The sequence below is a fragment of the Astyanax mexicanus genome, chromosome 20 (genome assembly GCF_023375975.1).
Source record: "Astyanax mexicanus isolate ESR-SI-001 chromosome 20, AstMex3_surface, whole genome shotgun sequence".
In the NCBI taxonomy this organism is placed as follows: Eukaryota; Metazoa; Chordata; class Actinopteri; order Characiformes; family Acestrorhamphidae; genus Astyanax; species Astyanax mexicanus.
The window spans coordinates 1498972-1511658 of NC_064427.1; the positions used below are offsets into that span (position 1 = coordinate 1498972).

The 12687-nt window shown below is 38.0% G+C and overlaps 1 protein-coding gene across 8 annotated transcripts in view; it reads right to left on the bottom strand.

The window, feature by feature from the left end:
• Positions 1 to 12687, bottom strand: part of LOC103036368 (cAMP-specific 3',5'-cyclic phosphodiesterase 4D) — a 216136-nt gene that overhangs the window by 43528 nt on the left and 159921 nt on the right. For 5 of the 8 annotated variants that reach the window (XM_022680780.2, XM_022680784.2, XM_022680785.2 and 2 more), the window contains 2 exons: positions 7209 to 7400; positions 1086 to 1148 (listed from right to left, as the gene is read on the bottom strand). In XM_022680780.2, the coding sequence (XP_022536501.2) occupies positions 1086 to 1148; positions 7209 to 7400 (255 nt within the window). The remainder of the gene's footprint in view (positions 1 to 1085; positions 1149 to 7208; positions 7401 to 12687) is intronic. The other 3 variants (XM_022680783.2, XM_022680787.2, XM_022680788.2) reach the window with 1 other exon arrangement.

The window sequence follows — 12687 nt, forward strand, 5'->3', positions numbered from 1 at the left end:
ATGCATGAAAAAAAACTGTGATTAAACACCAGGATTGTTCCACCAAATATTGATTTCTGAACTATTTCAGTCATTTCTCATTTTCTGTAAATAAATGCTCTAAATAACAATATTTCTATTTGGAATTTGGGAGAAATGTTGTCTGTAGTTTATAGAATAAAACAACAATGTTCATTTTACTCAAACATAAACCTATAAATAACAAAATCAGAGAAACTGATTCAGAAGCTGAAGTGGTCTCTTCATTTTTTTCCAGAGCTGTACTTAATAATATAATATGTACAGTATATATCGTATCATATGGTCATATAGGGCGATTATGCAATAAGTGTAACAGCATTAACTATTCTCAGACACAGTATTATTGGTGATTATTGGGATGGGGTTTATGTGGAATTCTCTAACACTACAGCCGGGGTGCTACATGCAATGCGAAGATTAATGCAGAGATGAATACTGAGGCACACACGCATATGCACACGCATACACATTCGCATGAAAAAACGCCAAATTAAAAGTCAAATCAACTCAACAAAATTAAATAAATACAAAAATCGTACAAACTTTCATGCCATGAGCAAGAGAATCCCAGGCTTGAGCCCAAATCACACAAATCACACGCCGATCCATGCCATCTCCCTCACGTCCCGCCTCCCGCCCCCTCAACAAGCCCCGCCCATTTCATCACGGTCTTAAGGCCTGGGATCATCAAGCGTTACGATGCTACGTGATGGCAGAACAGTTTGAGACGGTCTCGCGGCAGCGTGAATGAGCCAGGCCGGGTCCGTAGCCATTCTGTGCATTATCAGGTGAGGGTGGGAGGTCTTGAGGGCGGGGTCAGGTGAGGGGGGCGGGGTTTCGGGTCAGGTGAGGTGAGGGTTGGGGCGGTGCGGGGGGTTCTCGATGCATGTGAGAGACCATGATGCTCGATGTCGAAATAAGTGAAGCAAGCCGATGCAAATCAAGCAAGAGCATTCCTGTAGCGGAGCTACTGCTAATGGTGGAGCGAGCTAGAACCAGAACCAGAACCAGAACCAGCTCTAGAACCAGAACCAGCTCTAGAACCAGAACCAGCTCGGACTTACTTTCCGCTAATAACGGGCTCAGAGCGCCGAGAGACCAGGCCCGGCCTCTGCAGGTGGTTATTCCTATCAATAAGGACACACACACACACACAGTTCAGTGTCACAGTCACACAGTCAGACTCACTTTTAAACACTAAAAAAACACATATACACATACTGTACACCCACACACACATACACATATACATATATACATACACACAGGTGAAAGGCACTTCGTACAGTATATACACACACACACACAGTCAGTGTGACATTTTGCATTATTCTGACTCTCTGGGGCTAAATTCCAGTTTAAAAACAGTTTTTAAAAATAAAAATTAGGTGTAAAACTATGTAAAAAAAATGTATTAACCTTTAATTAAACTGCATCATTTTCTCTTCCAATCAGTTTTTTCTCTGTTTAAAACCGATCAAGCATAAAATTATGACCATCGTGTTCCTGTTTTAACACCCGCTGACCATATTTGGAATTGTAGGACACTTTTTAGTTCCATGTATAATTGTGGATCAGGCCACAGGACGCTACCAACAGGAAGCTTTAGACAGGACACTGGCTACAAGATGCTGCCCACAGGACATTGCACACAGGGTGTTACCCACACAATGTTGGCCACAGGAAGCTTTAGACAGGACACTGGCTACAAGATGCTGCCCACAGGACATTGCACACAGGGTGTTACCCACACAATGTTGGCCACAGGAAGCTTTAGACAGAATGCTACCCACAGGACACTGCCAACAGGAAGCTTCAGACAGGACACTGGCCACAGAATGTTGCCCATAAGACATTGCTCACACTGTGTTACCAGTAGAACAGGACGATGCCCACATGGACGCTGCCCACAGGATGCCACCCACAGGATGCTGCCCACAGGATGCTGCTCTCAAGGTGTTCCCACAGAACACTGCCCACAAGAACCTGCCCACAGGACGCCGCTCACAGGACACTTGGATGTTTAAGAACTCCAGCAGCACTGCTGTATCTAATCCACTCGGCGATGGTCATAATATTATGCTTGATCGGTGTTTACCTGTATGCACAGGTGATAGACACTTTGTACAGTATATTCTGTCAACACACCACTTCACGTCGTTTGGCTAATGGTCGGCTAACGGTCGGTTAACAGTTGGTTAACGGTCGTCTAACGGTCGGTTAACGGTCGTCTAACGGTTGGCTGGGTAAACTGAAGCCGCAGTAAACTGGAGCAGAGTCGACCTTGTTGTGAACATACAGGACGTACAGCTGAGTACTCTTACCGTAAACACTCTGTATTATATTACACTCAGTGTAGCACGCTCATATTTCACACAGCCGCGGTTTCCACAGTAATGCTTTATTTAGAAAGATTACCATACGTTAATAATGGTAAAAACCGATATATCTGAGAGGATATGGGAACCTGTACTGTATACGTTGATTAAGGATGTATAGGATATATGACATATAAGGTGTTTGAATATGAATTTATTTCGACTTTAAAGAGTAAAAATAAAAAAAAATATTAAACTATATTGCTAAATAATCATTAGGCTTGACTAGCAAGACCAAGCTGTTTGTTTTTAATAATGACCCCATCAGTATTATGGTAACACTTGTACCTATTAATCCTGAAATAGAAATTGCTGCAGTGTACAATGCTCCCACCACCATGCTTAACAGTACAGCTACATTGCAGATAAATTCATTTATATATATATATATATATATATATATATATATATATATATATATATATATATATATATATATATATATATATATATAGTGTACATTATAATGTACCATATATAGATTGTCATAAGCTTTGTATAATAATTCATTAGTACTTACAGCGACATACATTGCATTACAAAGTCAGTATATTAGAACTTTATATATAATAACTAATGTTATGTAATGTTTTACAATCAAATCATAAAAAGACTAATTTGTTTGCCTACAGGTGTATCAGAAGTATAAAGGAAGTTGCAGTAAAAGTAAGGAATTCAGCTAATTAGGAACAATGTAGCTGTACTGTTAAGCATGGTGGAGGGAGCATCATGTTCTGCAGCAATCCCTATTCCTACCGCTTTTTGAGAATCTCGCACCATTTTACTGCATACAATTTCGTTGATATATTTTTTTTTTCGACATACACTTATAATACTATAATACTTTGCTGTAATATACTATTTTATAATAAATTTGAATAAACATCAGTATAATTCCCTTAAAAGTCATATTATTAAGCTTTAAAGTAAATGTTGAAGCTCAGATGTCTGTCCAGCTGCTGTTAAAAGCAGAATAACGACGTTTTTATTAATAACTACAGACAATAGAGTGAAATCTAGCTTTCTTTTCCTCACTAATATACTGGCTAAAAATTCTCTATATGAGGCAGGAAGCAGGAGTAATGTTACTGCGACACTACGCTGCAGAAGTGAATACTCAGCACTACGCTCCCAGACGCTCAGCCTGGATACAGTTTCAGCTCTTTATTGCAGGATATGAGATATTTACAGAGGAATTACAGAGAATTTTCTATGCATTTTTTGTATGTTATAAGAACATTTGAACACACTGTATAAATGTATGATCTAATTTACTAATCAAAGATTAGCTCAATACTAGGGGTGATATTATATCATTTGTGTCTGTGAAACCTTATTCATACATGCCGTTAAATATTTTTTGATAGATGTTTTTTGCATTAATGTATTTTTGTTTTATTTATTTTTTGTTTGTAAGCTAATATTATTCAGCCTGAAACTCAGGAAACTTTAAAACTTATATATTTTTTACATTTTTATTTATCTCATTTTATGTTTTATCTTTTTAGCCTTTTTATTTAATTTATTTTATTCATTTCATCCTTTTATTTATTTTATTGCTGGTTTTACTTTTGTTTGGTTTAACTTATTATTATTATTATTATTATTATTATTATTATTATTATTATTATTATTATTATTATTATTATTATTATTATTTTTGTTACATCATTAACCTTTTTTTATGATTAAAGTGTTTAGTCCTTAATTGTGTTTACATTTTATTTTTCTAATTATTTATCTCTTTGTTTTATTGCTTTATATTATAGTCTGTCTGCATATCCTTTTATTCAGAATTATTTTATTTCTTCTTTAAATCTTATATTGTTTGTTTCATGATGGAGGAGATGGGGCACCTTAAAAAAAATAAAAAAATAAAAGTAAACACATTCGTATAAGTGGAGATATTTTAGTCCAACGGGCTATATAAACATTATATCATGCATTTATTCTGTTATTAAAAAGGAGACAAATCTAACTTTCATTAATATAACCTATACACAAATACAGATAATGAATTCTGACTATTATTGATACTACTAATAATTGTTCTTATGCTATAAAATTATTATATACGTTAGATAGTAAGTCCTCTTTACTCTTTAACTCTGGAAGTGGAAGGGTTAAAGTTTATCAGTAGAACTGCTGCTGTCCTTAAGATTCCTCTGGAAGCTGAGAGGACAGCGGGACAGTTGTCTCTGGCAGTATAGAGCGAGAGAACAGCCCCTGAGGACACGCTAAACAACAACCAGCGTCATGTGTGTAACTTTACGTGTGTATTAGTGTGTGTGTGTGTGTGTGTGTGTGTGTGTGTGTGTGTATTAGAGTGTGTGTGATGTAAACAGAGAGAGAGAGAGATAGAGAGAGAGATAGAGAGAGAGAGAGAGAGAGAGAGAGAGAGTCATGTGACAGTCAGTTCATGTATGGCTGTTTGGGCTGGGGGGTAGACACCAGCTTACTCACGCCCTTACAACTGAATACATAACACACACACAAACACTTATATACACACAATATACACACTTATACACACACACTTATATACACACAATATACACACTTACACACACACACACTTATATACACACAATATACACACTTATACACACACACACACTTATATACACACAATATACACACTTATACACACACAGGATCCAGCATGGCATGAATCATTCTAATGGAGTGGTGGCTCTGAGCTATAGCTATAAGTCAGAGCTGCAGAGAGATCAGTGTAAACCGTCTCCATATCTCCACTTAATATCATACTATCATACGCCTAATTATACTGTCCAATACCGTCAAACCCCGTTTATTACTGTCCAATACTGTCCAATACCATCCAGTACCATCCAGTACTGTCCAATACCGTTTATTACTGTCCAATACCTCACAATACTGTTTATTACTCTCCAGTACTGTTCAATTCCATCCAGCACCATACAATACCGCTTATTACTGTCCAATACCATCCAGTAGCGCTTATTACTGTCCAATATAGTTTATTACTGTCCAGTACTGTCCAATACCATCCAGTACCATCCAGTACTGTCCAATACTGTTTATTACTGTACAATACCGCCTAATACCGTCCAACACTGTCCAACACTATTTTTTACTGTCCAATACTGTCCAGCACCATCCAATACCATTTATTACTGTCCAATGCTGTTTACTACTGTCCATTAATGTCCAATAGCATCCAGTCCCATCCAGTACTGTCCAATACCATTTATTACTGTCCAAAACTGTCCAATACCTCACAATACTGTTTATTACTCTCCAGTACTGTTCAATTCCATCCAGCACCATACAATACCGCTTATTACTGTCCAATACCATCCAGTACCATCCAATACCGCTGTCCAATACCATTTATTACTGTCCAAAACTGTCCAATACCATCCAATACTGTCCAGTACCATTTATTACATTTACACTCTTCATTACTGTCCAATATTGTTTATGACTGTTCAGTACTGTTTAATACCATTTATTACTGTCCAATACTGTTTATTACTGTCCAGTACCATTTAATACCATTTATTACTGTCCAATACTGTTTATTACTGTCCAATATTGTTTACCACCGTCCAATACCATCCAGTACCATTCAATACTGTCCAATACCTTTTATTACTGTCTAGTACCCTCAAATACCGCCCAATACTGTTCAATAGCATTTAATATAATCCAAGAATATCCAATGATGTTTAATATAGTCCAGTACTGTCCACTAGTGTCCAATATAGCCCAATTTCTTCCAATAATGTCCAATATAGTCCATAACTTTACAGTACTGTACAATATATTATAATATAGTCCAAAATTGTCCACTGTCATCCAATATTGTCCAGTCCTGTTCAATATTGTCCAAAATTCTTTCATTTAGTCCAAAACTGTTGAAAACTGTGTAATGTAATTCAATATAGACATATAGATTCAGGAGTGTAGAATATATAGGTAACTCGATGTTTTGGTTGATTGATGTATACGAAATATACAATATTATTTTCCCAGGTAGAAACGATGGGACACAATTGATCCATGAAATTCCCGTGTGTTGCTCATCTTCCTCCAGCGTAACCAGCTGGACCAGATTCGGTTGATGCTTTTCCAATTTTTCAATAAAAATCGAAAAGCCAGATGAGTGATCTCTGCTCCGAGGACAAAGGCCAGCATAAAAGTCATGACTTTTCATGGGAAACTATTCAAGACATCAGAGTGAGTAAGGTTTTTGTATTTATGGCCCCAGATCAGTCTTCGGAGACTCTCTAGGCTGTCTTTATTCTGCTGTTTCTGATAAAAAAACGGCCATAAAACGTTAAAAGAATTCGGTTATAAAAGAAATCAAGATGGGTACTCAACAAATGATGAAAACAGATACGTCCAGAATGGGTTTATAAGGATTTCGCATCTGTTACTATGGCTTAATGTTACTTAATTCCATTACATTACATAACATTATGAACACCCCCTTGTTTTTTGGTACCCATCGTCTATGTTATCAGTTCCACTGATCACATAGGACACTTTGTAGTTCTTGTAGATACACTGTAAAAAGTACACTGAAAAATTTTAGTGTAGGTGGTCGTAATGTTATGCTTGATCTGTATCTGTATATTATGTGTAGACTGTGAACTCATGGACCTCAGAGTTAGGGCACTTCGTAGGGAGCACGTAAGCGCAGAGGAAATACCTCATTTTGGTGTGGAGTGAGACGGGGAAACGGATAAACACTGCCGTTAGCAGACACGGTCTACTGCACAAGAGGCTCATGGGAAAATGTGCGAGTGTGTGGGTACTCACATGTCGCTGGCGATGGAGGAGTTACGGGACATGGACTTGGGCGACAGGTCATAGTCGCTGTCCGAGCGGTAGAGGAAGGATTCCCTCCTCTGGCTGTGGACGAAGTTGGCCTGAAGGATCAGGCCCGAGCTCGGGCTGGTCATGGGGTCCAGGGGGCTTCTTCCTGACGACGTGCCATTGTCCACGTCAAAGCTGCAGAGAGACAGACAGAGAGAGAGAGAGATACAGCTGATTAGAGAGAGAAAGATGCAATCTGTAGGATAGAGAAGTCAAGAAATAGCCAAATGCTATATACATCAGAGAATTGACCTTATATACAGCTCTGTAAAAGAAATAAAAAATAAGAAATCACTTAAAAATGATGAGTTTCCTTGATTTTATCAAATTGAAAACCTCTGGAATATAATCAAGAGGAAGATGAATGATCACAAACCATCAAACCACCAAACTGAACTGCTTGAATTTTTGCACCAGGAGTAAAGCAGCATAAAGTTATCCAAAAGCAGTGTGTAAGACTGGTGGAGGAGAATCTGGTGCAAAGTTATGAACAGATTCAGTTTAACAAAAAATAAAAAAAGATAAATCAACTTCTCCTTTAGTTGTAATAACTTGATGTTCTAAGTTATACTAACTTAAGTTTTTTTTATCACCCATTACTTACCTTTTTTAAGGCAACCGGTTTCCTAAATTATTTTGAGTAAATTCAACTTATAAATTTAACTTGTAAATTTAACTTGGTTCACAATTGTAGGACCACAAGCTGGTGTGTGTACAGTATTTCTGTGTGTGGAATATCAGTTTATTCAGAGCTACTCAGTCTTATCTCGTACTCTAAATCCACGTCTGCAGCCTCCTGTTCCCAAACCGAACCAGGATCTTCAGCGTAATTGTCTCTCTGGAGATCTGTCGCTTTTCTGTTGCGCAACAAATTACCTCAGAGCATCATGGGAAATTCTGTCCACGCAGCCAATCCCAGGGGTCTTAAAGCTGTGACATCACGCAGGCTTCACCCAGGCGATGGGTTTAGCTTCCAGGTGTAGCCGGTTAGCGTGTGTTCACGAGGGACTGGTGGATTATAGTGGGTATAATGGGTTTTAGGAGGGACGTCATGCTGTAGGGAAGCCCTGTGGAAATTCCAGTCCAGTCATCTGCAGGGATTAGTAGCTTTAGGCTGAGATTTAAGAAATCCCCTGTATTATTAATTACCTGCACTCAGCACCTCAGATCAGTTTAGGTCATGTTATATATGTCATATATATTTAACATGATATATATATATATATATATGAGTTCTATCAGTCAGGTATTAAGGAGAAGTAAAGTCACTCCACTGAAGTACAGAGCTTGTTATAAGGGTGAGTTTTCAGTGAAGTTTCTCCAGCACTAAAGGCTAGGTGCAGCAGCATTAGCATTAGCATTAGCCACTAAGCACATCGCTAGCTCTTTCGTCAGTCAGAGGTGAGTAGATCGGACTGTAGCCTCTGTATGTTTACCGTGTTAAAACAAGCTACGTGGGATGGACCGCTAGCTGATAGCGCCCTGAGCTACCAAAACACTCAGGGTTCCTCAGTCTACACTGTAAAACCTAACTTTATTTCTTACTAAAATAATTAAGTTAACATAACTTAAATATTACCGAAACTTTGTACCGAAATGTAATAATGTTGAAAGTCCTCAGAAAGATATAAATACACACAAACAAGACTCAAGCAAATATATATATAAAAGCATAACCTTCATATAATCTTGAAACCTTCAGACCGATGACATTTTGCAGAAGAACACAAATAAGAGATAAGATCCAGAACAGCACAGAAAGTAATGGGTTCCAATCTTACAGATTCCTGCCCTAAAAAGGCTGTAATAATTCTAGTTATCTTAGGAAAAGCCTCCCATAATTTTAGCGCAATTTTAATAATCCAGTCAGATGATTTTCCACTGCCTGCTGTGTAAAGAATGGAAAATATGCAGTTAACTTTGGTGTGGGTCAAAGGTTAAAGGCTAAAGACCACAACCCCCCTGCCCTCAAACACACTGATGTGCCAAAAGTCATGGGACAGCAGAAAGTAAAGTGATACATCAGGGGACGGGATGGGAACAACAACACTCACACCTGTATAAATTGTGAGGATGAGAAGCTGAACACTGGATAACTACATGTAGCTTATTACAATTATATAGCAACAGTTTTTACTACTAGAGACAACTATCACAAAACTAGTAAAACACAAAATCCACTGGAGATCCTATTTAAACCTATAGTTACACACACAGGTTACAGAGGTGGGTAGTAGTCCAGATCCACAAAGTAAATATCCACCCTGTGGTTTTATTCCAACTGCCTGTGGGGCTTTGCTGCGGCTCAGCCAACAAAACCCCGAGGTGGATTTTTTTACTTTCTGGACCTGGACTACTACCCACCTCTGTAACCTATGTGTAAGTAACCATAGGTTTAAATAGGATCTCCGGTGGATTTTGGGTTTTACTCTAAGAGACTCTAAGACTAGATCAGTGGCTTTAACTGCACTGAGCAGGGCATTATTACACATGTTGTAAAGTAACATATGACATTGCAAAGACTGTTATTAGTGTAAAAAAGTGTTGTCAATCAGAGGCAATATGTTTGCATATATGAATATTCATAAGCAAGAGACTAAATTCTATTTTTTTTTCTCCCTGCCCACTTCTCCACAGGACTAAAGCAGTGTTATACCGGATCACCAGAGCACGTGTTTTCACAAAAACAGCTCACATAGCATTTAATCATACTAGAGACACAACTAGACATTTTAAAATAAATGAAAGAAACGATAAAATGAGACCTTCAGGTTAATGAGAGGCAATATAGCACAAATGTAGCCGGTCATCTCCTGTGCTGCTCAGTCTAGCAGCCCTGCAGGATGTATCACAGTACATTACAGCAGATCAGTATTGAGTAAAGCTCAGGTGTCCACATGCAGCGAGGGATTTGCACACTTGTGCAAAGTGCTGCCAAGTGCCACTGCGCAAAAAAATGCAGTGGAAGCTTAAAAGTGTCTGGGAATGATTAGCTACTGTATAAGCTTTTGCACGTGAAGAAAATATAATATAATATAATATAATAAAATAGCATGATCCTTAATGGAAAAAATGATATATACATACTAAATGACAGCAAGTGTTAAATGACTAATGCAATAAAATTTTAAAACATTAGAAAGTTTTGCATGCCCCACCCCTTCCTCCCCAGAAACACAAAGCTCACGTGGGTTGCCAGGTTGAGGACGCTGAATCTACATGAACGAGTGCAAAAGAGAGAGTGTTTAACAACTTTTTAAAAATATCTGTTTTTCAAAAATAAAAAAGGTTATTGTTAGTGTTGCTAAGTGTTAATTTTGCTGTGCTTTTATTGTTTGCACATAATAATCCACCTCATGTAAACTTTTTTTTTATAACTCTTCCAACTATTCCAGCTATCTAGTGTGATGCTTTGCTGGCTGTGTTAGCCAAAGCTAAGTCTGATATCCTGGAAAATAGGAATACACACTGCTCACAAATCACAAAACTCTTTTTTTTAAATCTATTTAACTATTTTTTTAAATGCATTGTCATTGCCATATTTACTGGCATTTTACTTTTACTTTTTATCATTCAAGTTAAATATTAAAGATTATAAGGTTATGTAGCATCTAACGCTGCATCTGGTGCATTAGGTGCGAATCTAGTCTCACTCGCTTTCTTGCTATTGTGTTCTATACCTGGCAACCTGGGGTGAGTGAGTAATAGGCATTTAATATTTATGACACATACTAATTCATGATATGTACTAATTCTATTAATTAATCATGGGTGTGTTTCATTTTGGGCGTAACGTGAAATAAACCAATCAGAGTGTCTCTTGCTCATCATTCCCTTTAAGAGTCGGGTGAGCTCTGACTTTGGCACATTCGTATTCTAACAGTGCGGCGCTTTTGGCTTCTCAGTAGAGGAGGAAACTGAGCTGCTTGTTGACGCTGTGAAGATACACCAGCAGCTCATTTAAAGAAACAATAATGTTATTTCATTCTTTTATCTCTCACTTACTGCTCTTATCTTCAGTTTTTTTATTTTCAGAAAACCAGGATGAACTCAAAGGCCTGTTCCTCTTCATTGATCAGACATTCAGCCCCCTGATGTTAGCATTTCTACAGCTATCTGTCTATTTCCAGCAGCATCTGAGCCGTTCAAGGCCTCAAACGTGGCGCCGTTCAGAGCTGGACTGAGACTGAAGCTCAGTTCTTGGCTGACCTACAGGATAAGGAGGTTGAGAGGAAGAGCTGCTGGATCTGTAACTCTATAGCTAAGCATTGTGCTCGTCTCCACACAGGAGCTTCTCTATACAGAGATACCAACTCATCCCTGACCTACACTAATACATATAATCAAGAGGAAGATGGATGATCACAAGCCATCAAACCACCAAACTGAACTGCTTGAATTTCTGCACCAGGAGTAAAGCAGCATAAAGTTATCCAAAAGCAGTGTGTAAGACTGGTGGAGGAGAACATGATGCCAAGATGCATGAAATGAAAACTGTGATTAAAAACCACCAGGGTTATTCCACCAAATATTGATTATTTCTGAACTCTTAAAACTTTATGAATATAAAGTTTTCTTTGCATTATTTGAGTTCTGAAAGTTCTGCACCTTTTTTTTGTTATTTCCGCCATTTAAGGCAAGGTTTTGCTTCAAAGATGCACAAAAACAAGCACACAAGCAAACACACACTCTAACACACATTTTAACACACCAAGAATTAATGGTCCAACACTCTGGCGAGACCTGACACATCTGATCTGCATCAAATATTTTTATCTTAGATGTATAGTCTGTTTTTGTGTTGTATTATTGTCCATTATGTGTTTAATATTTTCAAACATTGGACAGTTTTGTCAGGTTTAGCAACAACATCTACCTCCTAAAGTTTGGTAGAATGAAACTAGAGATAATAATGGTACTGATGGTATAATACCATGTCCATTCAAAAGTATTAAATGGAGCTTCATCATTCCATAATTCCATTCCAGCTCAATACTAGGGAATTAATACCCCTCTAGTTTCAAAACATATTTGTTTTTTATGTTATAGAGTGCCCTATTCTATTAGAAATACATCTTTACATGGACTAGACAAGCTGTGTGCATAAATTTAAAGTTTTTACATAAAATTGTGTTGCTTCTCCTTGTTATTAATGTGTAACTACACAGTTATTAAAGAAAACACACTCTCTCTAACACACACACTCTCTCTAACACACACTCTCTCTAACACACACTCTCTCTAACACACACTCTCTCTAACACACACACACACCACGGCTCCTCGGTCCGACGCTCGCTCAGGCGAGACCTGACACATCCGATCTGCATCATCAGACGAGACGTCACGCCCAGGGCTCGACATCACATGTGACCTACATCAAAGACCTGTCATCTGAGCTCCTCACGCGGCCAGACGGGAC